The sequence below is a fragment of the Dasypus novemcinctus genome, chromosome 12 (genome assembly GCF_030445035.2).
Source record: "Dasypus novemcinctus isolate mDasNov1 chromosome 12, mDasNov1.1.hap2, whole genome shotgun sequence".
In the NCBI taxonomy this organism is placed as follows: Eukaryota; Metazoa; Chordata; class Mammalia; order Cingulata; family Dasypodidae; genus Dasypus; species Dasypus novemcinctus.
The window spans coordinates 97861340-97886084 of NC_080684.1; the positions used below are offsets into that span (position 1 = coordinate 97861340).

Consider the following 24745-nt stretch of genomic DNA (forward strand, 5'->3'; position numbering starts at 1 on the left):
CAGTCTTTCTTTTGCAGTCGGCCTTACCCAAGCCCCATCATTACCTGTTCCTCAGTCATCCTATTGCCTTACAGCCCAGCCAACTCATTTTCCCATTTCACAGTTGGATAAACTGAGGCTTGAGTGGGGGGAAGGTGTAACCCCTTTCCAAGTCCGTGGGGCCCTGACCATGATGTTCTCGAAGGAAGGGGCGGGGCATTTTTGGTTGCAGGCCAGTGTCCTAGGGAGGCCCTGACAGCCTGGTGGCAGGAGAGGAGCGAGGGGTGTGCCCCTTCCTCAGGTGAGGAGACTGGCGAGTGTGCTGTGGGGCCCCTGCCCTTGTGAGTGTGATGACCCGGCTGCTGCCTGAACTTCCTCGGCCTCTGTACATCCTGCCACCTCCCTGCCGGCCTTTCCTGTTGTCAGCAGCCTCCCCGTCCCTGTAAGGCAGACATGGGAGAGGAGCTGACTCCAGTGCCCTGGGGTGCCCAGTGGCCCTCGAGGCCGGGGTTGCTGGGAGGGTGGTTGCCTTGATCACTGGGTGCCGGCCAGGCCCTGAACTGGTCATTTCACTTGACCAGATTTGATCCTTTCAAGTCGGTGGCATCCAGCTGCATCTCACAGTAGAGGAGCTTGAGGCACAGCGAGGTGAAGTCTTATGCCCCAGGTCTTGCAGCTAGTTCCTGGCTGGGCCTGAATTTGTATCCGGGCCTGTCCCAGTTGTCTCTCCCGGGAGAGATAAGAAATGTACACAGTTGTATTTCCTGGGGCAGCACATGCTGAGCAGGGGTTTAGCTCCTAGAAGTGGGTGTATAGGGTGCTCAGAGGAGGGGCCACACATCCCTGCTCGAGGGAGGAGTGCTTCCTGAGGGCCATGTCCCACTGCACCTGTAGGTCTTGGCCAGGTGGAAGTGGGGAGGGGAGAAAGGCAGAGCATGGGGGGAGGGAACAGTGGACAGAAGCCAGTGATCATATTGGGGAAATGGCAAGGGCGTGGGGAAGGGGCCTGGGAAGGAGGGTCTCAAAGGCTGGGAAAAGCAGTTTGGACCTTGGACCAAGGCAGTGGGGAGCCGAAGAAGGTTTTGGAGCAGGTGGGAGGTTCATGATCAGCTATTTTTGTTGGGTTCATCCTGGTGGCCATTCAGGCCTGCCTGGCCTGCTCCAAGTAAGTGTCCTTTCTGTACCTTCCTCATACCCTCTTCCTCTCCCCAGGCCTCAAACTACTTGGCCCCATCCTGTATGGAGCCTGTGGTAAAAGGGTTGTGTTTGGGGAGATGGTTAGAAGTCTTGGGGAGCTGGTGATTCTGGGGCTAGGCTTGGGGGGTCAGGGTCATTTTCTATTCCCTTGACCCTTTGCCTTGGTACACTTTTGCCCTGAAGCTTCTTAGCCCAGACACTGCCTTAAATTATATACTTGTTCACTTGTTTACTGTCTGTCTCCCCTTCTAAGTTCCACCAGGGCAGGGGCCATGTCTCTTGTTCACTGCTGAGTTCCTGGCCTAGAACAGTGCCTGGTGCTTACAAGTCCAGTCCCTGAGCCCCTTCTCTGGGCTGGGTCCTGGGGCTAGGGTGGGATGTGAACAGCTTATCCCTGGCGGTGAGTTGCTTCCAGTCTAGCCTGTGAGGGATAAGTAAATGGCCTCAACAAAATCAGGGATACAGTAGCGGCCTCTCCAGGGGGTGGAGGTGGGGCACAGCTGGCCATGTGGTGTGTGGTATGTCCTTAGAGGTGGCAGTTAAGCTGGGTCTTAGGCATGTGTAGGAGTTTGCCTGGCCAACGAGGAGGAGAGAGCCTAGTAGTTCAGGCAGAGGGCACAGGCGTGTGTGAAGGACCCAGAGTCTTGATGTGTCGGGGGCTCAGAGGAGGTTGTGATATAAACTTGGGGCCCTAAGCAAGGGGAGGCCAAGCTGGAAGGGTGGGCGGCTTCTGTTCTGTCCTGAGGCAGCTGGACATCGCTTGGAAGCTCTGGAGGTGTTCGGCAGGCTTGGGACACCTGGCCTTTTCGAGGAAGGTCCCCAGGCCAGAGTGGGAGCAGAGGAAGCTGTGGCTGTGGTCCAGTGGGAGGTGGTGCTGACCTGTGACCCTGGCCCAGGGGAGGAGGGCGGGCTGTGTGCTCCTGGAAGGAAAAAGGAGAGACAGGGAGCTTCCTGCAGGTGGAGGAGCAGGAGGGTGCCCGGGCCTGCGGAGCGAGAGCGGCGGCGCAGGAGGTTTAGGTAGCAGACCTCGCGGTGGTGGTGCCGGGACGGCAGGCTCTCTCCTGCTGGTGGGTTTCAAAGCGCTTCTTGGTACCCCCTTTCCCCAAGACTGTGGGGCCATCCTGTGGCTGTCATGCGGATGAGGGGCTTCTCCACGTGCAGCCCATTCAGCCCTTTCGCAGAGCTGGGCCCCCCTTCATTTGCCACATTAGGCACCTGGGACTCGGGGAGGTGACGCCATAGGAAGGCTACTGTTGGGGTCCCCACCCACCGTGGTGGCGGGGGGTCCCTTCCTCAGCCTTTCTCCCAGCCCTGGCCCAGTCCGTTGTCTGGGCTATCTGCTTAGACTTGCCAGAAGCTCTCCTGGGTCAGCCTGGTGATGCCAGTTCCATGGGCCCATCCCAGGAAGCCTGGTTCCTGGGGCCTGGGGGCTGCTGGGAAAGGGCAGGAATTTAGACCAGAGAGGTAGAGAAGGGTGGATGTCTATTTAGCCAGTTTTTTTCTGAGGCCTGCCATGGCCAGGGAGGGGACCAGGTGACCCAGTGAGCAGGCTCTGGAGTTGGGCGGTGGCCCTGAGTGTGGCTGCTGCCATCCTGCAGTCTTAGTTTGGGACCCCTAGGGCAGCTTTCTTCATAGGTGGGGGTGGGAAGAGAGCAGGCAGGGCAGACCCTGCCCCAGCGTTCCCTAGCTCTGAGCAGAGCCCCTGTGCCCTCCCTGAGACAGGTATGCAGGGAGTGGAGTGGCTGGGACATAGGCTGCAGGGGTGGGCTGAGGTCCAGAGGCCCTCGTCCTCCCATGGCTGTGGATGGCTCTGGATGCCCAGGCTGCTAGTCCGAGCCCTCTCAGGCCACTTCCTCCACCCAAGGAGGAGAGTGGGGCTTCCCGGGAGGAGGGCAGGCTGGGGGAGGCGGCCAGGTCAGGTGGCTCTGGTTTCCAGCTGCCGCCCACCTCACCAAGCTGTGCCTCGGCTCCCTCCACGCAACCAGACACCTTGGCCTGGTGAGGCTGCGATGCGGTGCTGATAGGTGGGCTCAAAGCCATGGCAACAGGTGGCCACCTCCTCCCTGCCCGCCAGCCTGGCCCGCCCTGCCCTCTCCTTACCCATGGGCACTAGGTGAGACTCTGCAGAGCAACCCGGACCTGGACGAGAAAGGTTTCCCCAGCAGGCTGAGGGGTCTGGTGCCTGGCACTCACCCAGATGGGCATGGTCAGAGAGAGGCCAGAATGAGCAGCTCCCTCACTGAGGAGCCCTGCCCACCTCTCTCCTGGGGAGGGGTGTTGAGCTCATGGGTACCCGTGGCACCTGCTGCAGCTGGGAGTCCCCAGACCTCGGGCTGTGTACCCCTGGGCAGCACCTCGAAGGTAGGGCTTTGCCAGGAACAAGGTGCCATCACTGTGGCCCCACAAAGAGATCCTGGGGGGGCACCAGAAGGGCTCTGACACCCCAACCTGAGCCTGGCTCCACTGTTGAGGGGCTCCAGGTGGGGAGGGCAGGGCAAGACAGGAGGGCCAGTGTGGGGGCGGCAGGACGATTAGGGCACTTCCTTGGCGGGCTGCCTGGCTCTCGGACAGCTTGCTCAGCCCTGCTCGTCAGGCTGTTCTCTGAGCTCCCCGGGGACAGGTGCTTCTCCTGGCCCCCTCCCCTTCCTGGGTAAGGACGTAGGCTGGTGGGAGGGAGCTTGGACACCCATTGCGTATGTGCCAGCCACCGGCCCACCCTCTTGGAGAATGCTGGGTGCTGGGGAAGGCGCAGAGGCTGCCTCAGTGGCTGGGGGTCCTACCTGGATTCGGGGGTTACCTGAACCCCTCTCCGCTGGCCTCTCTGCTGGCTTTCCAGGACCTCAGTCTCGCAGGCTTTGGGGGACAGGTCTCCCCAGGCCTGACACATCTGCCTCATCTCCCTGCAGCCCGATCTCCTCAACTTCAAGAAGGGATGGATGTCAATCCTGGACGAGCCTGGAGAGGTAGGAGGGCAGAGGCGGGAGGGCAGGAGTTGGCTTCTGCTGCCGCAGGGCCCTGAAAGGGCAGCCCAGGACTCCAGGGTCTGGACAGGGAATTACTTTTCCCCTGGGGATGAGAGCCTGGGCTGTGGGGGCAGGAGGGCCAGAGGCTGCCCCTCCCTCTGCTTCCTGGCTGGAGGCCTCCTGCCCCACTCCCCACTGGGTCCCATCTGCTCGTTACACCAAGAGCCCCTTGGCCCTCCCTCCTCCTGATGGGTTGGGAATCAAGGTTCCAGGACAGAAGGGCTCAAGGAGGTGATCGGGTCTGACCCCCTCCCGAGTTTAAAGTGGAGGAAGCTGAGGCCCCCAAGCAGGGCTGGGAGGACCCAGGCTCCCCCTCCCAGGCTGCAGCCCCTCCCTGATCTGACCTCTGCTGAAGATTGCTTCTCTCCTGGCTGAAACAGGCAGGGAGGTGGACTTGCCGTCTGGCAGCCTCAGCCTCCTGCGGCCAAGGCCTCCCCAGCTTGCCCTCCTTTTCCCTGTTAGTCTGAAGCCCCCTCTGGGCTGCCGCCGTTGTGTCTGTGAAATGGGCATAGTGGGAAAGGGCGATTCTTTCCTGGGCGGATGAGCCTGTCACAAAAGACAAAGCTTATGAAGGGCTAGGCAGGGCCCCTGGTGCATTTTAGGGGCTCAGTTAATGACCCGGCCTTCCTTGAACTTGAAGGACAGTGGCCATTTCGCCAGCTCTGCCCCGTCAGCTGCCAGGCTGGAGCCTGGGAGCTGGAGCTGGCTTCCTGCCACCCAGCCAGGGGGGGAGGTGTCTCCCACCCCTGCCCAGCGTGTGCCCACGGCTCTGGGTCTGCGTGCAGCCCGCATGCCGGGGAGGGCTTGGAGCCAAAGGGAACCTCATTGTGCTTCCTGCCCACGTGCTTTCTTCCCTCCAGCCCACAGCCTCCCGTCCCTGCCGCCTGCCCGCCCGTCCCCTGCTGGCTGCCCGCCAGGCTCACAGAAGGCCTGGCGCCCCACCAGTGACCTCCTCCCAGCCTCCCCACCCAGGGTCCCCGGAGGGCAGAGGGAGTCTGGGCCCCACCCAGAACTGGTTGCTACTCATCCTCTTTCGCCGAGTTTTGGAATGTCCAATCTGGAAGGGCCCTGGGAGTTCCACCAGCCCAACCCCTTGTTCACCGACAGGGGACAGGCCCCTGGCGGCTTGTTGATCTGTCCCAAGCCTAGCAGCACCTGGGCTGACCCAGGTCTAGAACTTGGGACTCCTGAGTTGCTCTGGAGCACCTCCAGCTCCTGTCTCAGGCAGTCATAGGCCAGGCCTGGAAGGGCCAAGGAGACTGGGTCCGGGTCCCCTGTCTGCTTCTCAGAGGTCCACTCAGGCTGCTCAGTGAGAGCAGCACTAGGGCTGGCCTCCTAGAACAATCCCCAGTAGCCTTGTGCCCCGGGAGACATGCAAGGGAGGGTTAGAGACTGCTAACCTCACAGGATGGCATGGGGACTTCTTAGCCCCACTTTCCAGGTCAGGAGACTGAGGCTCAGAGGGGTCGAGGCACTCGTTCAGAGGCACACAGCTAGCAAAAGATAAAAAGAAGCCTAGTCTCTCAGATGCCAAAATCCTGGTTCTTAGGGAAGGCAGTGTGGAGAGAAGTAGAAAATGTCACATTTGCACATCCTTGAAACTTTCCATCTTCTCACAACAGCTAACTGTGGGTAGGCTTGGTGATGTGGGCCCCAGGAGGCCTAAGGGCTGGAGACTGGGTGACCTGTGCAGCATCTGCCCGGGGTGGACCTAGACTGGCAGGCCGAGAGGGGGGTGGAGCTCACCGTGTTTAGCGTGGGTTGCTCTCTGCTCCACCCCTCTCCGGAGTGTCCTCCTGCCAACCTGCCCTGGAGCAGAGGGGCCCTTTGAGGGGTCCTCTGAAATCAGCCCAGAGAAGCTCGGCCCCTTAGCTTTAATTCCCCTCATGCCTTTCATGCACCGCGGCGTGTCCCAGGAGTGCCCCCCAGCTGCCCTGGCCTGGGATGGGAGCCCGTGGCCCTCTGAAGACTTTTCGTGTGTGCGCGTTTACACTTGATGGAAGTGTGATATGCGCACAGAGAGGTGTCAGGCCAAAAAGAGCAGATCATGCGTTCTGACAAGCTGAACGCACACGTAACCGGTCTGGTTCCCCAGTCATGAGACGGGGCCAGCCACGCCCGTCTCCTTCCAGGCCAACTCGCTGGGAGACTTCTGTCCTTGGCCACTGAAGCGATGCATGGGGACATATTGGAAAAGACTTGCACAGTTCTGGGCCCACTTGCCCCTGGCTTGCTGGACGAGTGCCCTTACACAGGTCACACCCTCCCAGGGCTGTACTGCAGGGGATTTGCTTGTCAGAGCCTCGGGTCACTGTGGAAAGGCTCGGGAGAATGGGAGGCTCAACAGGTCAGAGAACGGCTCCCAGGAGGGAAAGGGAGGAGGGGTCTCCCGAGGAGATGCCCACTCGTGCCACAGATGCTGGTTCTGAGGCCCAGAGAGGTGGCCTGTCGGGAGTGAGGAGACAGAGGGCCGGCCGTCAAGTCTGGGTTTTTCACACTGAGCTGCCTGCTCCCCACCCCTCAGCGGGATGGGGGATGCTGCAGCCCCTACTGTGAGCAGAGGGGCTGGCCTGGGGCCCCAGCCCCCACCACCTGCAGAATCTCACACCTGCACGCACACTCTTCCTAGTCCCTTCCACCCTCCCCTCAGCCTCCCTGCGCCCTTGCTCACCACCGTCTCTCCATAGTGGAAGAAACACTGGTTTGTGCTGACGGACTCGAGCCTCAAGTATTACAGGGACTCTACCGCTGAGGAGGTGAGACAGCACAGTGGGGGGCTCCCTCTCCCCATCCAGAGCTGATGGACCCCTGGCAGGGGCTTGGGGGGCCCAGGTGGGGTCAGCAGAGAGTGGGCTGCCTAGGGTTCCCGCACGCCTACCATTGTGGCCCTTCCTCCTCCAGGCAGATGAGCTGGACGGCGAGATCGACCTGCGCTCCTGCACGGACGTCACGGAGTATGCGGTGCAGCGCAACTATGGCTTCCAGATCCATGTGAGGTTGCGGGCACTGGGCGGGGGTGGGGAGCATGGGCCTGCCCCCCTGTGGAGGTGGGGCTGGTAGCCGTGCCTGTCATACACTCACCCAGACACCCCGTCCTCAGCCAGTTGGAAGCTCTGAGCCAAAACTTAGCACTTGTGGGGAGACGTTGGGTATCATCGGCCTAGGGCTTAGAAGGTTGGGGAGACATTGGGGCTCCTCCCTGGCTAGCCCTGCCCTCTGGGTGTAGAGGGGAAGTTTAGCACCCTCTGCTTGCCTCCACGCTGACCACCCCTAGTTGTCCTCCTGGGAGGGGAGGCGGCCCTCCCCGGGGTGCCCAGCGGGGAGGACGCGATTGGGCTAGCCACGCATCAGCTCCCCCCTGGCTGGTCTTGCAGACCAAGGACACCGTCCACACCTTGTCGGCCATGACATCAGGCATCCGGCGGAACTGGATCGAGGCTCTGAGGAAGACTGTGCGGCCATCAGCTCCAGATGTTACCAAGTACGTGCTGGGCTGAGCTGGGTGGCGGGGGAGGCACTTACCCCTTACTCCTACCCCCCGAGCACTTACCTGCACCCAGGGTGTGGCTGTGCCTTCCTGGTCTCAATTGTACTGTCGAAAGAGCCGGTAGAGGGCGATGGGCATGCTTGGCAGTCACCTGTCCAGCAGTGTATTTCTGGACATAAGGATACAAGGTGTGAGCTTCCATCCCTTTTCACTCTCCACCCCCGATCCCAAAGAGTGGGAAGGGGCCTCAGCCCCTGGAGGAAGATGCCAGTGAGCCAAAGGTGCCCACTAACTGGCTGATTGCCCGTCCCTGGGCCATGGGAGCTATGTCTAAGCCTGTTGCCTCTGCACACCCCACCGGGGGCGGGGAGCTCACTCCCTCCAGAGGCTGTTTTGCATAGAGGGGCAGGAGCCTAGTTACCTGGGGGCTGAGCCGCCTCACAGTGCAAACCCCAGACTGGGGGCTGGGCTTGGGGCTGCCGGGCTGCAGGAGCAGAGCCTGGGATTGCAGGGGGCTGGGCACAAGGGCTCCGCCTGGCCATACCCTGGCAGTTTGACCCTAGGGCAGCGGCTCTCCTGACTAAGTGTCCAATTCCTCATCGGTCCTGCTGGGGTGTCGGGTCTGTGCCATGTGAGGAAGTGCCCTGAGACTCTTTGTAAACTGACCAGTGCTGTGCAGTGGGAACAGGCTCAGCTGCTGTAGAGAGGCCCAACTACAGCAGCTTAAATAAGATAATCTTTCTTTCTCCACAGTCCAGGGTTGTGCCGTCCAGGCACAGTGGGGCAGCTCTGAGGCCCTTTCCTCAGGGCTCCTGCCTCTGCAGCAGGAGTCCCAGCCAGGGCCTTCTTTTTTTTTAGGAGGTACCAGGGATTGAACCCAGGACCTTGAACATGGGAAGCAGGTGCTCAACCACTGGGCTACTCCCCAATATCCAGCCCTTTAAAGGGTGCCACCTCTCACACCCCACCTAACGTTCACCATATGGCCATACACAGCCTCAAGGGATGCTGGGCAGTGTAGTCTTTGGCTGGGTGGCCATGTGCATGCTATTATCATGGAAGCAGGAGAGAGCCACCTGCAGTTGTTAAAAGTCTCAACTGGGTGCTCTGTGCACTCAAAGGTCTCTATTTTCACCTCCTCAGCAGTGACTAAACCCAGACCCTGATGTCGTGGCTTTATTTTGTTTATTCCACACTTGTAATAGTAACACATTGATCACCGTTTGCAAAGGGGCTCCTGGTTGCTTTACCCTCACTCGCCCATCTGGTGCCCACACCCTTTCTGAGAGAGGCCTTGTGCCATCCTAGAGATGAGGTGACTGAGGCTCGAAGAGCGGAAGCCCGCTGACCCAGGCCCGCTGCTGGTAGGTGATGGGGCCAGGATGGTTCCCAGGGCCTGTGAGCAGCAAAGCTTGAGGTCTCCACTCTCGGTTAGGTTACTTCCCCCACTGGTGTCTGTCCTCAGCCCCGGGCACACAGGTGCCATCCCAGAAGTGCTGTTGAGGGACCAGGCGGGCCAGGTCCCTCCTGACGAGGCTGTGCTGGTGCTCTAGGCTCTTGGACCGCAACAAGGAGAACACTCTGCACAGCCACCCAAAGGGCTCCCTGAAGGCGGGCGAGCAGCGGGCGGGCTCGGAGGTCATCAGCCGGGGCGGCCCGCGGAAGGTGGACGGGCAGCGGCAGTCCCTGGATTACGTGGAGCTCTCCCCGCTGACTCAGGGCTCCCAGCAGCGGGCCCGCACCCCTGCCCGGGCCCCTGACCGCCTGGCCAAGCAGGAGGAGCTGGAGCGGGACCTGGCCCAGCGCTCTGAGGAGCGAAGGAAGTGGTTCGAGGCCACGGACGGCAGGGCCACAGAGACGGCGGCTGGTGAGGGGCCGCGCCGGGGCCTGGGTGCCCCCCTGACTGAAGACCAGCAGAGCAGACTTAGCGAGGAGATCGAGAAGAAGTGGCAGGAGCTGGAGAAGCTCCCGCTGCGGGAGAACAAGCGGGTGCCACTCGCTGCCCTGCTCAACCAAAGCCACAGGGAGCGCCGGGGGCCCATGAGTGACAGTCAGGAGGCCCTGGAAAAGGAGGTAGGCATCACGACCAGCCCCTTTGGGAGCCCCTCACCCCACCTGCCCCCTCCAATCCTTGCATTCACATGATGACATTGGTATCACATAACTACATGACGGGGACCTCACCCCTGATCCATAGCTGGTGCAGACTCCTTGTGAATTGGAATCTTCTTCCCTGCACCTTGAATTTTTTTATCCTTATTCTGCCCTCAGCAATAACAGAATGATGGGGAAGAGAGAGGCCACTTGTCGAGTCTTTCCTTCCTACCAAGCTTGCCCTAGGCCTCTCTACATTCGTTCACATAATCCTCACAACAGTCTCTTGATCTTACACAGTAAGGCTTATTACTGTTTACTGACGGGGAAACTGAGGCTCGAGGATGTTTCCCCCATACCCCAGTAAACAGTGTCCTGCTCACAACCCTGGGGTCTTTGGGCCAACGTTTTCCCAAGTCATTGATCTGGCCATCAGGGAAGAGCCAGAATGTCCCCCTTGCCTACAGCTCCACTCCAGGGCAGCTTCCTTTTCTCAAAATCAAAGCTGGTTTGTTTTTTTTTTTAAATAAGATTTATTTTTTATTTATTTCTCTCCCCTTCCCCCCGCTGCCAAGTTGTCTGCTCTCTGTGTGCATTCGCTGTGTGTTCTTCTGTGACCACTTCTATCCTTATCAGCAGCACCAGGAATCTGTATTTCTTTTTGTTGCATCATCTTGTTGTGTCAGCTCTCTGTGTGTGCAGCGTTATTCCTGGGCAGGCTGCACTTTCTTTCATGCTGGGTGGCTCTCCTTATGGGGTGTACTCTTTGTGTGTGGGACTCCCCCACGTGGGGTCACCCCTGTGTGGCACAGCACTCCTTGCGTGCATCAGCACTGCGCATGGGCCAGCTCCACACGGGTCAGGAGGCCCAGGTTTGAACCGCGGACCTCCCGTGTGGTAGGCGGGATGCCCTATCCATTGGGCCAAGTCCGCTTCCCTCAAAGCTGTTTTTAAGCATCCCAGGGAAGCCAGGCTTGTGTCCTTGTGGAGCTGGAAGCCTGCAGGCTCACCACTGCCTCCCGCCAGCTCCCTCCCTGCCTCTGGGCCCCAGCCAACCCCACCTCCTCCTTTCACAGGTCCAGTCTCTCCGCGCCCAGCTGGAGGCATGGCGGCTGCGAGGGGAGGCTCCCCGGGACACACCGGGATCCCAGGAGGATGGTCATACCCCCCCAGGCTACATTTCACAGGTGAGTCTTGAGGGCTCTTTGGGGACAGAGAAGGCACGCTTCTGGGTGCCATGTTATCAGAAAACAGCTAATATTTCTGGAGTACTTCCTGTGTATGGGGCCTCAGTGAGGCATTTGACATGCATCGTCTCATTTAATCTCCCCACAGAGGGTGGGAATGATCACTGAGTCCATTTTACAGACCAGGCCACTGAGCCCAGAGGTTCTGTGGCCTACCTGAGGTCGCCCAGCCTGCAGGTGTCGGAAGTGGGATCTCAGCGCGGGTCCGGCTGACGGCAGCGCCTGTGTGACCCCTGCCTGGCACTCTGCACTTGGTGAATCCCTCCCCTTCTCCTGACCACCTGGGCCAGTGGGGGGCCAGTGGAGGGTGGGAGCCCCAAGAGGCGGGCCCGTGGGGGTCACTTTGTTGACATATGGAAATCCTGCCCATACCTGCCAGCTGACACCCTGTGTGAGGTGGTCTGGGGGTCCTGCAGGGACCCTTGCGGAGTGCGTGGGCTGCCTGGGATGGTGGTTCTCAACAAGGGCGATTTTGCCCCCTGGGAACATTTGATCATGTCAGGAGACGTATTTTTTTTTAAACAAATCAATTTTATTGATGCCTTTAATAAAGCATAAATCCATCCAAAGTGTAAAAGCAGTGGCATTTGGTGTAATCACATATTTGTGTACTCATTACTTCAGTCATTCTTAGAGCACTTTCATTATTCCAGTGATAATAATAATAAACAAAAAATAAACAAAGCATCACCTCTCAATCTCTATGCGTCCTGTCGTACATAGGTGCTATTCTGTTTTCTTCTCTCTAGTGTATTCGTATTTATATTTTGTAAAAACAGTCTTACATAGGCAATAGCACCCATATTCGCGTTTTACATGAGGTTTTACTGTCTTACACGGTCCCATGTTATAGTTTTTAGCTTTCCTTCTAGTAATATACATGACCTTAGACTTTCCCTTTCAACCACTGTCATACCCAAACAATAGCACTGCTAGTTACAAACAACATGATATGCTTTCACCATTTCTATTCATTTCTGAAGACCTTTTTACCAGTTCTGCACAGATTAACCTCTACCCTCTTTCTGTTTTCTTGTGAACTATATTCTAGTTATTAACTCCATGAATTTATACAATATATTTAGTTTACAATATTGCAGTCATACAGTATTTGTCCTTTGTGTCTGGCTTGCTTCACTCAAAATAATGTCCTCCAGGTTCATCCATGTTGTCATATGCTCATGACTTCATTTCTTCTTACAGCTGCATAATATTCCATTGTGTATATACATTGTAATTTGTTTATCCATTCATCAGTTGTTGGACTTCTGGGTTGTTTCCAACTTTTGGCAGTTGTTAATAACACCATTATGAACCTAGGCGTACAGATGTCTGTTTGTGTCTCTGCTCTCAGCTTTTCTGGGTATATACCTAGTAATGTTATTGCCAAGTCACATGGCAAATCTATATTCAGCTTCTTTAGGAACTGCCAAACAGTCCTCCACAGTGGCTGTACCATCTACGTTCCTACCAACAGTGAATAAGCATTCCTATCTCCACATCGTCTCCAACGTTTACAGTTTTCTGTCTTTTTAATAGCAGCCAGTCTAATAGGTATGCAATGATATTTCATTGTAGTTTTGATTTGCATTTCCCTAATCACTAGTGATGTTGACAATTTTTTCATGTGTTTTTTCTTTGCCATTTGTGTTTCTTCTTTGGACAATAGGCTTTTCAAGATTTTTACCCACTTTTTAATTGGGCATTTGTCTTTTTATTTTTGAGTTGGATGATCTCTTCATATATCACAGATATTAAACCCTTATTGAATATGTGATTGCCAAATATATTTTGAGACATTTTTGTTGTCACAACTTGGGGAGGCATGGGCAGGTTCTCCTGGTTCTAGTGCGTAGAGTCCAGTGCTGCTGCTGAACAGCGTGCAGTGCACAGCACAAGCCCCAGCAAAGAATCACCTGGCTTCAAGTGCCGAGGCTGAGAAGCCGTGGCCTGGGGGCTAGGCCTGAGGCCCTTGGTGTGCTGGCAAACGCTTAACTGGCCCTCCAGAAGAATAATGGGTGTGTACACATACACCCTGATATGTAGGCTTATTCTGCATTTTACTGATATAAAGGATGTTCAGTACAAATTTATAAATAAAAAGTATGCAATACTTTCCACTGCAAATCCCATATAGAAAACTGATTTTTTGTAGAATGTTTTCATTGATTTTTGCTGAACTCTATACTTGCATCTAATTTACAAACAAGTATAGTTTTAATATGAATGTTAGTTGAGTTTTTCTTTTTGTTAATGAGTAAAATGAGAAGATTTGTCAAAACTCTATTTGGCCCATGCAATGAGCAACTTCTTTGCTGAATCGGATATTTTCTATTGAGAATGTTCCCGTAGTTTTTGGTTCTGTTTACCATGTAACACCTATACCTGATACACTTTTAAGTTTAATGGGCATTATTGGCATTTTCTCATCACTTAAGTCTAGATAATCAGCAAAACAAGAAACCGAGCCCTGATTGTAACGTTTGCCCATGTCTGAGGTGTAAATGTCCCCACTCGGCTGACGTCGGGCCACTGGGGTGAAATCCCCAAATGCAGAGAGGGAAAGGACTCCTCCTCCACGCATTGTTTCCACCAGGCCGCCAGGAGCAGAGTATCATAAAATAGAGTGAGATTATTAGGACATCATGAGTTTTGAGTATGGCCTTTGTTTTTAAGACAGTTAATTGTAAGTTTATGTCATTTAACTTTCAATAATGGCTCTGATGAATAGCTGGCTTATGGAATTCCTAAAAATTTCATAACAAGCTGTCTCCAGTCAGGACAAGCTGGTTCCAGCATGCTGGTGCCTGCAGGAGAAAAGAATGCTGGGACCCCAGGCCCCGGACAGGAGGAACCTTCCAGAGGTTTCCAGGGGCCGGTTGCCACCAGGGGACCTTCGGGAAGCTTCCTGAGGGCGCGTGCTGTGCTGAGCTCTGGGGGGGGTCGGGTGGGACATGGCTGGACGCTTGATAGGTGCTCACCCCTGGGCCTCCATCACCAAGCTAAGGAGTGAGAAACTCATTCTGCACACCTGAAGAGGTTTGGGGCTGGGAAAGTGGCGTTGGAGTGGAGGGGGGCTTGGGAAGGGGAAAGGCCAGGTGGGAGGAGCTGGGGCAATGGCTGAGGGCAGGAGAGATGTAGGAGGGTACCTGGAGCACGGAGAGTTGGGGGCTTGGTGGCTGAGCCCGCAGAGGCCCTGAGCTGTCCATGAGCTGGGCCCTGCTGCAGAACGTTCAGCTGAAGGCAGACCAGGGGCAGGGCAGGGTCTTGGCGTGGAGGGCAGGCCTGGGGGTCACAGGACATCAGCGAGGGGAGGAGAGGGAGGGGCCAGAATTGTCCATGGCTTCCTGGGCAGGGAAGGATTGGGCAGGCACCTCCCAGTTAAATCAAGACAAACTCGAGACAACTGGGGAGACCTCAGAGGACCTCCCTCCCTCCCCCTCCCCCTCCCCCCCCCCCCACCAAGGGCTTCAGACTGCTCTTTGGAACCCTTAGAAGCCAAATGGGATCTGCCTTTCTGGGGGCTGGGGCTGGGGGCGTCCATCACACTCATCTGTAATCAGAGCAGCTTTGTCTGTCCATTTTGCTACTATTCAATTTCATTTGGAAAAATGAAGTTTGAAAAGCACTGCTCTGGTCTCTTAGCTTACATGTGGGGAAACTGAGGCCTAGAGAAAGGGATGTGGCCTTTGAGCTGGAGGCAAACCCATGTCTGGGATCCAGGCTCCCTGCTTGCCAGGGGCCCCCATGGCTACTCTGTGGGCTGCTGGCATTTCATCCTGTTAGGCTGGGATGGGCAGAGGGAGCAGGTGGGATTGGGGAGGTGGAGGTGAGAAGGGAATCAGGAAGCAGATAGCAGAAGCTGGGGGTGAAGGAGTGGCCCGAGATGTGAACGGTGCCAGAAGAGGAGCTGAGTCATCTGTGCCTGCCTCGGGCACAAGAGGAGGCGGCTGGAAATTCCCGGGCACTGGAGAGGTGACAGCTGGGAGGGGATTCCCTTCCCTGGCAACAGGCCCCAAGCCTGCCTGCCTTAGGCTGTGTGGGTGTCCCTGTCTCTGGGCCGGGGCTTGTCACCACAGAGCAGCATTTGGGGACCTGGGGGGGTCACCCCCTGAGGCTGGCCACTTTTCGCAGTGGGGGCCACGGCTGTCTCTTTGCTGTAGCTCATAGTGGCAGCCAGTGTCAGGACACTTCAGGTGTCCGTGATAAGGGCTGTGTTGGCCAGGTGGCCCTGGCTTTCCTTCCCCTTCCATGGAGACCCTTGCGGGCTGGACTTAGCCCTGTTTTCCAGATGAGAAGTCTGAGGCTCAGAGAGGCAAGGGGCTTATTCATGCTCACTTTGCAGTGGAGTCAAGGTTAGGACCCAGAAGTGGGCCGACATGCCAGGGCACACCCAGAACACCTGGCCCCGGGAGGCCTGGCCTCTTCCCCTCCCCTGCACTGGCCTGCTGCAGCCCACAGGGGGTCTCTCCTGGAAGGTGGGGCTGCTGAGAAAGTGGAAGAGAGGAGTCAGCCCCTACCCCATTTAGGTGCAGGGGTAGGCGTGTGCCTGTGGCATAGAGGGAAAATACAGCCTCTTCCGATGGGCCTTCTGTGCCTCAGTTTCTTCCCTGGCTCTCCCCTCCCTTTTCAATTACCTTAAATAGTTCTTATTACATAAGAAACATGTTTGCATTTTCAAAAATTCAAACCAATCAAAAGGATAGAAATTAACAGGTGCCGCTCTCTCTCCTACTGGCTTGCACCCCAGGAGCCACCTTGGTTGTCCTTTCAGCATGATCCACTTGGTTTCCCGTGGCTGCTCTATCAAATTTCCCCAGACAGAGCAGCTTAAATAGCACAAATTTATTGTCTTACGTTCTGTAGGACAGAAATCTGACATGGTCTCACTGGGTTAAAATCAGGAACTGTCGGTGCTGTAGGGTCCGTTCCCTTGTCTGCCGGCTTGGAGCGGCCGCAGCCTGGGCTCGGGGCCCCTCCTCCGTCTTCAGAGCTCCCGAAGGAGAGCGGAGTCTTCGAGGGAGAACGGAGCGCTGGCCCACACACTCGGCCATTCTTTCACACTTCCTTCACACTCCCGTCGCCCTCTGCCTCTTCTGCCTCCCTCTTGCATTTTTAAGCTGCTGGTTATGCCAGGGTCGTCTCCCTGTTTAAGACCAGCCATCTCACAACCCCAATTCTGTCTGCATCATGATTTCCCCTTTGCCATATTCCTGGATTCCAGGGATTAGGCCGTGGGCCTCCTTGGGGCGCCGTTCGTCTGCCTCCCACAGCGTCCCTCCATACCTTTTTCTAGGTTTCTACATACATGTACCCAGAGAGAGCCTGTGTTTTGTTTCCAAGAAGGGGATTGCACCACACGTACCGTCAGAAACCAGACCTAACTTTCCAGACCCGTGACTGGCAGCCCACACAGGCAGCTCTGGCTGTGCCTTTTAACAGCCACCTGGGGTCCTTTGTGCAGCTTGCCTCATGATTTATTAAGGCTCTCCCGTTAGGCCTGTAGGGCGTTCCCAGGCTCTGTTACCGCCTGGCCGTAGGGAGTACCTTGTCTAAGAGTCTGTGCGCGTGACTTTCTATGGGGTCGTTAAAAATGTGCTACCGCCAAACCGCCCTCCACAACCTCGCCGCGCTTAGTACTCCATCAGCAGTTCCTGTTTTGCCACATCCTTGCCACCAGCGAGGATTATCAGCCTTAAATATTTGTCGGACTCGTCTGCAAAGCCCCATTTTGCATTCAGGCTTCAATTTTCAGCCCAGGTAGTGAGCACCTGCCACGAGCAGGCCCTGGGCTGGACAACAGGGGCACCCAGATGGGCCAGACACTCCCTGTCCTCAGGGAGCTTGTGGAGCCGGGGCAGGGGCTGCCCAGAGGTGGGGACAAGGGGGCGGGGGCACGCTGGAGCGGCTCCTGGGAGGGAATTACTCAGGGGGAGAAGTTGTGGAAGAGTGTTCCAGGCAGCAGGAGCAGCCTGAGCTAAACAGAGGTATGAACAAGCTGTGAGCTGCCCTTCATGGCTGTGAGGCAGCTTGGCGGGGAAAGAGCAGGGGATGAAGCCTCGGATCGGACGCAGGAGCAGGGGGGTTGATCCCGCAGAGTGGAGAGCCTTGGAAGGGCTCGAAGCGGGGAGGGACAGCGGAGGTGTATGGATGAGGGGGTGGAATGGAGGCGTGGGAATGGTGCCAGGTGCCAGGCTGGTGGCGTTGGGGTCCAGGGAGGAGAAGTGAAGCTGGGACCACGACAGGGCCGCCCCTGAGGCCCCCTGCTTTAACGTGGGGAAGGAGCACTGTCCTGGGTAGAGGGGCAGCTCCACGACCCTCTTGCCCTTCTGATCCATTCTCCTGCCCACAGGAGGCATGCGAGCGCAGCCTGGCGGAGATGGAGTCTTCCCACCAGCAGGTGATGGAGCAGTTGCAGCGGCACCACGAGCGGGAGCTGCAGCGGCTGCAGCAGGAGAAGGAGTGGCTCCTGGCTGAGGAGACGGCAGCTACTGCCTCCGGTAAGGGCCTGACTGGGGCCAGCACAGCAGGTCAGGCCCCATGAACCTCCAAGCTTAATCAGGGAGACCTTTAAATAACAGGGGCAGGGGGTCTGGAGGGTCAGAAGGCCCTAGAACCAGCCTCTGACCTAACTTGGGAAAGGGGAAACTGAGGCAGTAAAGACCCCATGGGTTGTAAGTCCTTTGCCTTAGGGGCCTGCCATCGAGGGGCCCTTCTCCACGCCCAGGCCTGTGCCCTGTGCTGCGGGTGAGACCGATCAGCCACAGCCCCTGCTCTCACGGGAGTGTGATCTCACTGGGCGTCTGGGCAGGGAAAAGCAAGGAAGGTGCGAGCATTTCCCAAGCCCTGCTGCAGGTCAGCCTCTGTGCCCCATGCATTACCCCTGTCAATCCCCTGCATCTTCATAGGGCTCAGGGATAGACCCCATTTCACAGATGAGGAAGCTGAGGCTCAGAGAGGGTGGTAGTGGCAGAACCAGGGTTGGTGCCCAGGGAACTCCCAACTGCAAAACCATACTCTGAACCCCCCCTCTGCCCTCCCTAGGGAGATGAACAGTCCCAGCTCAGACACAGGAGATACCCTGTCCTCTCTGTCCTCTGCATGCCAGCCCATGTGCCTGGCACCTCCTGGGCACCTCCGTGGGGTTTGCAGAATGAAAGGAATGATAAAAAGCGGCCAAGGGTTTCTCTCCCACAGCCCACCATCCTCATCTTGAGCCCTTGGGCCAGGTGGGTTGTGCATTTTCAGTGATAGTCCATGTTAGGTATGGGTCCTGCCTTCATCCTGTAACCCAACATTCCACGTCCCACTCAAGTGCAACAGCAGGACCCTAAACAGCCTTGCATCTGTTCAGGTCGGGAATCGCTACCACCAGAAGAGTGATGAAAAACGTTCAGTGTTCAGCGCTTCAGGCATTTGGGAATTACGGGAGGCTGAGGATTTGCTTTAGCCTGACAGAGACCCTGTGTGGACGTGAAAAACGGCTTAGTCTGAAAAATACAACAGCAGGAGCGAACATCTGGGCACTTGCTCTGTGCTCTGCACGGTTCTAAATGCTTCAGACGCATCTTCTAATGACCCCATGAAGGGATGGTGCTAGCGTTATCAGCAAAAGGGGTCAACTCACAGGTGTGAGTGAGGGAGCTTTGACTCATGCTGACCGCAGGGCTTGAGCTCTTGACTCCTCGACAAGGCCGTGGGGCCTTGTGCAAGAGCCCTCCAGGCTGTGCAGGGCCAGCAGGCTGTGGGCTCTTACCTGAAGCTCGCCCTCCAGACACTGAGCTGTCTCCCCAGCAGGGATTATTATCCTCCCTTGACAGACAGGCTCAAAGAGGGTGAACATCTTGCCCACGGCTCCTCAGTTTGTGAGGCAGCCCACACTGCTCTGGACTCCTGGTCCAGTGCTCGCTGCACACTTTTCCCCATTCCTCTCCAATCTCCCCTCCACCTCTCTTCCCTGCTTCCAGCCATTGAAGCCATGAAGAAGGCCTACCAAGAGGAGCTGACCCGGGAGTTGAGCAAGACACGGAGTCTCCAGCAGGGCCCCGACGGTCTTCGGAAGCAGCACCAGTAAGACGCTGTCTGGGCCCTGGGGTCTGTCAGCTGGGCCTCCCTCCCGAGCCAGGGGCTCAGGTGCCTGACTGGGTGGTTAAGTCAGGGAACTTTGCAGAGGCTCTAGGCCGAGAACACGTCAGCTTGTCCCCAGCTGCAGTCACGGGGACACCGGTAAGAGAAACAGCGGGGCTCCCGCTGGCCTCCATGCGGTCCACATAGACAGTTCTTTCTTCAGGCCTCTTCTTGTCTTGGCCAGTCTTAGACTCTGCCCTCTTCTTTCCACCCAGCTGCGGTATTGCCCTCAGCCAGTACGTGTCTCTCCCTGACACAGGCTCTCAGGCAGGGATTTTTAACCAGGGGTCCGTGGAAAGATTTCAGGGAGTCTGTAAGCTTGTATTGAAGAAAGTCTACTTATTATCTTTATTTTCTCTGGCCTCTGAAATCTAGCATCTCCTTCACTTATGACTATACGCAATAAATAAATTACAGTAGTATTCATTTCACCTGCCTGGAAAGGGGGGCTGTGGAACAAAAAAGGTTAAGAACCCTTGCTCCTGGGGTTTCAGAGATAGGATCTTCCAGCGCACCCTCTCCAGTCACCCGTTCATAGCCCCCGAGTGGGCTGAAGGCAACACTGGGAAGGGAGCCCAGGAGTTCTGAGCCACTTGGAGTCTCCGTGACTAGCTCCCAGCCTGGCAGAGGACGGGCAAGCCCGTGCCATCCTTCCCCTCCTCCTCTGGGGCAGGTCAGACGTGGAGGCGCTGAAGCGAGAGCTGCAGGTGCTGTCAGAGCAGTACTCGCAGAAGTGCCTGGAGATCGGGGCCCTGACGCGGCAGGCTGCGGAGCGGGAACACACCCTGCGGCGCTGCCAGCAGGAGGGCCAGGAGCTGCTGCGCCACAACCAGGTGGGCCTGGCCCGGGTCAGGGTGGGTGGCAGGGGTCCCCAGCACCCAGCGCTGACCAGCCTGCCCCTGCCAGGAGCTGCACACCCGCTTGTCGGAGGAGATTGACCGGCTGCGCAGCTTCATTTCCTCACAGGGCACAGGCAATGGCTGTGGGCGCAGCAACGAACGGAGCTCCTGCGAGCTGGAGGTGAGCGGCCACCCCTGGGGCAGCAGCCCACCTGGCTGTCCGGGCCTGGGGCGTGCCGGAGAGCTCCCTGTCAGGCTGGGATGACCTGCAGCCAGGCCCCAGCCAGGCCCCAGCCAGGAGAGGTGGGCCCAGCTAGGACAGAGCACCACCCACCCCCTTCTATGTGACTGTAGCAAGTCACCTCACCTCTCTGAGCCCCGGCAGCTCAAATGTTAAGTGGAGCCAGCACCTCCCTTTCTGGAGCGTGTTGGAGTGAGGAAGCGTCTGTGTGACCCAGGATTCCTCTAGCCTGGAACTCCTGAGCCTTTATACCTGTGAGCTCATCTAGTCCTCAGGACAGTCCCATCAGGAAGATGCTATTCCTCCCCCTTCCCATGTTACATATGACGGAACCATGTCACAAGGAGGTCAGCAACCTGCCCAAGGCTGCCCAGCTGGTCATGGCCAGAGCTGGGATTTGAAGCAGCCAGTTTGGCCCCAGAGCCAGGCTCTAAAGCCTCCCCACTCCTGGCTGCACCTCACTCTCCTTTCCCCCTCGGTTTGGGGAGCGCTGAGTGAGAGTGCACTGGGAGGCACGGTAGGGCCACAGTATGGCTTCCTTGTGTCCCCTTTGCTGTGCGGTTGAGGTCCTGACCCTGTGTTGGGACCACGGCACATGTGACAGAGGGATACCCACTCATATGATATGGACAGGGATGAGAGAGGTAGAGCAAGGTTGAGAAAGCATGGGGAAACCAGGGAGGGCTTCCTGGAGGAGTCTGCCCCTGAAGGTAATAGGTCTAGGTGCATACTGGAGGCTATATTCTGGGGGCCCAAGGTGGGAAGAAACCAGGCAGCAGAGCCCTGTGGGGCGGGGGGACCCTGGCCCTAGGTCAGCCTGGTGCCTGTGACCCCAGGTGCTGCTGCGAGTGAAGGAGAACGAACTTCAGTACCTGAAGAAAGAGGTGCAGTGTCTCCGGGATGAGCTCCAAGTGATGCAAAAGGTAGGTCCCAACCAGGTGCATTGGGGCAGGCACCTCAGGGCTCCAGCCACCTGTGAGCACCTGCTCTGGGTCAGGCCTTCCTCCTCGCCTCATGTCATCGGGTGGCCCTTCCAAGTGGGTGTCCTTAACCCCACTGACAAAGACACTGAGGCTGAGAGAGTTAAGTGCTTGCCAAGGTCACACTTGCTTTATTTATTCAGCAAGTAATTATTGAGCACCCATTGTATGCCAGGCACCGTGCTGGGTGGGGATAAGCCTGCCTGTGTGGAGCATCCTCCAGTGAAGGATGAACTGCATTGCTGCTGGTGGGAGGGCTGGCATTCCAGCCCAGGTCAAGGATCCTGCAGCTCGGGGCCGCCGCCGCCGGGCGTTTACCACCACCGTGTGCCTCTGAGGCCCTAGGCCAGTGTGGGTGGGAGGTGGGCCCTGAGCGGGAGCTGTGTTCACTGCACGTTGAGAACAGGCAGCGCACTGGGGACGAGGAGGCCAGGCTGGCGTGGCCTCCGGCAAGCACGTCACCTCTCTGAGCCTCAGCTCAAAGGGGTGCCCAAGGGGGAGGCCCAGGGCGAGGCGGGGGAGGACCAGAGGCCAGGCGGGCTGCGCAGGGGCCTGCCTGCCAGGGAGGGAGGGCGGTGCGCCCTCACGGCTCCCTCCCGCCCCCAGGACAAGCCCTTCGCCCCGGGCAAATACCAGGACGTGTCTGTGGAGCTGAACCACCTCAAGACGCGGTCGGAGCGGGAGATCGAGCAGCTGAAGGAGCACCTCCGCCTGGCCATGGCTGCCCTGCAGGAGAAGGAGGCCCTGCGCAACAGCCTGGCGGAGTAGCGGTGGGTGCCTCGGGGTGCCCCGGGCTGGTGGGGGGGATCCAGCCAGCCTGGGGCTGGAGCGTCACTCCTGAGGGCGTGGCCATCTGGTCAGGTTGCTGCTTTGTCACGTGGGCTGGCAGTTCCAGGGTCTGCCCCAGCTCCGGCCCTGCTGCCTGGCAGGCACCGCTAATCAATCCCCGAGCTTCGGCCGCAGGCATCGCTAATGGATCCCAGCCCCTCCCACCACCTCTAGCCTCCCGCCTCAGCCCTAGCTCATCAGTTCCAGCCCTCCCGCCTCAGACATCACTAATCACCATTACTGTTCATTCCGTCTCACATCCCCCCTTGCTTTAGCAGGGTTTGAAACATTTGTATTATGCCTGTCCCAATGGCATGTCTACCTGGAGCTTCCTCTTTCTGACAAGTCCTTGTGGACTTCCTAAGGCATGTGTAGGCCGGGCAGTTCTGGGAGAAGCCGGGGGAAGAGGCCCCCAGGAGGCAGTGGAAGGCCCTCCTGGACCCAGGGCCAAGCCTGGGAGCTTTCCCCACACTCAGCTCACAACCCCCCGCCCCGCCCTTGTCTTCCAGGTCCTCGAGGTCCAGTCCGGCTGGACACCCTGCAGCCCCAGGGGACCAGTCGCCTCCTCCCACGCTGATGGAAGCCAGAAGCCAAGCTTTCAGCCCACCCTCTGTGGGCCGCATGTGTACTCACACCCACCCCTCACACACACACGCACGCACACACACTCTGCATATCTGAGCGCGCCCCTTGCACTGGGTCTACCTTGCACCTTCTTCAGGATTTTATATGTGAAGAGATTTTTATATAGAATTTTTCACCCTTTCCCCCCCCAAACACTTGATACTTTTTAAAAAGGCAGTTCCTGGCGGCATGCGCCTATGGCACGGGCCCCTCTTCTGTCTCCACTCACTCCCCGCTCGGGCCCGTGGCCCTGCACCGAGGGTCTAGCCAAGGCCACGCGGGGCTGCCTCGGGGGAAGAGGCAGGGAGCCAGCTCCCTCTCCCCCACCTCCTACTAACTGCTTCTTGCCCTGGGTGGACCCATGTCCTGGGGCTCGAGATGGAGGGACGGATGGATTGAGGGGTCTAGCAGCTGTCCCCATGGCCCCACCTTCTCTTCTGAGGGGTGCTGGGCGTGGAACTGCTGGAGCATCCCACGAAGGCGTTTCTCTCCTGCTCCGTAAACCTTCCTAACTTAATAAAATATTCCAATAGTTCTGATGTCTTGGATGGCTGGGCAGGGCGGGATACGGAGACCAGGGCGCTTTAAAATGGCTCCCTGCACTTCCTGAAGGGCGGCGGGTGGGAGGAGCTGCGTGTCCGTTCCTCCGTGGCTGAGGGCCTCGCGGCCTGAGTGTGGTTTGTAGGCCAGCAGCAGCACCCCTGGGGTGCTGGTCAGAAAGCCGGGTCCAGGCCCCACCCTGACCTACCAAATCAGAAGATGCATCTTAACATGCCCGCCCCGTCCATGTGTACCTCAGAGTCCTCTGAGGAGCCCTGGGGTGGGGCCCTGGGCCCAGGCCTTGGAAAAAGGATTGGAGTCAAGTCTTTGTCCCTGACTGTGACCTGGGCAAGCCCCTTCCACTCTGTGCCTCGATTTGCTCCTTCATCAGACGGGCATCTTCTGCTCAGACCTGTTTTGAGGCTGTGTCCCAGAGCTCGTGTCCAGCCTTGGATGGGCTTGGGAATGGGGGCGTGGACGTGGCCACCCTGGGTGCCCCAGGCTGGGAGGCCTGGTCACAGCTGGCTGTGCTGATGATAGCCACACGTGGGGCTAGGAAGAGGCCCCATTTCAAGCCTTTGCATAAAGAACCCAGCCCAGTCTGCAGGTCAGAGGGTTTCTGCAGGCAGCTTTGAAATTTTTTTCCAGATGGAAAAATCAGGAAGGGCAGAGGGAGCAGCACGAGCGAATGCCCTGCGACCACCCCCAGTGTACTCAGGGAAAGGCCTTTTTTTTGAGGGGGGGATTGGGTGTTCCTTGCCAGTGATTGGTTTACAAATGGGCATGAGATGCAATTCCAGCCAATGAGATGCAAAGGGAAGTCTTGGATGGGTGGAGGGGGTGCTTATCTGGAAAGGCCTTCCTTCATTTTAAAAAGGCGGTACGAGGAAGGGGAGGCCTCTCTTGGCCTTTGATCAGTGTTGGGTGACAGCCCCATACTGCCACCATATTGCAAACCTGAAGGGAGATGCCCCAACGTGCTCAAAATGGCAGAGCTAAAGGAAGAAGGAACTAGGACCCCCGAGGCACAGCCTTGGTGCTTCTTGTCTAATGAGTTAGCATGCATCCTTGAGCCACTTGGAGTTGAAATGTCCGCACCTGTCACCACATGCCCAGGCAGTGAGGCCAGAGCCCTTAGCCACCGTGCACTGTTGCCTCCCACGGGACCCTGTGCGCACGCCTGAGTCTATTCTCTGCTTCTATTGCTGCCTCAGCCCACCTTGGGGCTCCCCCCACACCCCTCCTCAGGGCTGTCAGGATGAGCCAAAAAATGAAGCCAACATATGACATGGAACTCAATCTCATGCATCAGCAGGGAACACAAAACAATAATCCATAAAATGGCATATTATTCAGGCATAAAAGGGAATGAAATTCTGATACATACAGCAATACGGATGGACCTACAAAACATCGTGTTATGTGAAATAAGCCAGACCCAAAAGCACAAATGCTGTCTGATTCCACGAGCTCGAAATACCTAGAACAAGCAAATCCATAGAGATGGAGAGGGGCCAGGGGGTGGGGGGCAGGGGAGCG

General features: G+C 57.4%; 1 protein-coding gene across 1 annotated transcript in view; it reads left to right on the forward strand.

Moving 5' to 3' along the window:
• The window catches only part of TRIOBP (TRIO and F-actin binding protein), a 49640-nt gene extending 26439 nt beyond the window's left edge, over positions 1–23201 (forward strand). The window contains exons 13-25 of the mRNA XM_058309131.1: positions 4083–4139; positions 6887–6955; positions 7101–7190; positions 7574–7680; positions 9240–9759; positions 10857–10967; positions 17380–17527; positions 18995–19097; positions 19828–19987; positions 20061–20174; positions 21071–21157; positions 21821–21984; positions 22552–23201. Of these exons, the coding sequence (XP_058165114.1) occupies positions 4083–4139; positions 6887–6955; positions 7101–7190; positions 7574–7680; positions 9240–9759; positions 10857–10967; positions 17380–17527; positions 18995–19097; positions 19828–19987; positions 20061–20174; positions 21071–21157; positions 21821–21982 (1728 nt within the window). The 3' untranslated portion in view covers positions 21983–21984; positions 22552–23201. The remainder of the gene's footprint in view (positions 1–4082; positions 4140–6886; positions 6956–7100; positions 7191–7573; positions 7681–9239; positions 9760–10856; positions 10968–17379; positions 17528–18994; positions 19098–19827; positions 19988–20060; positions 20175–21070; positions 21158–21820; positions 21985–22551) is intronic.
• Positions 23202–24745: the final 1544 nt, after the last annotated feature.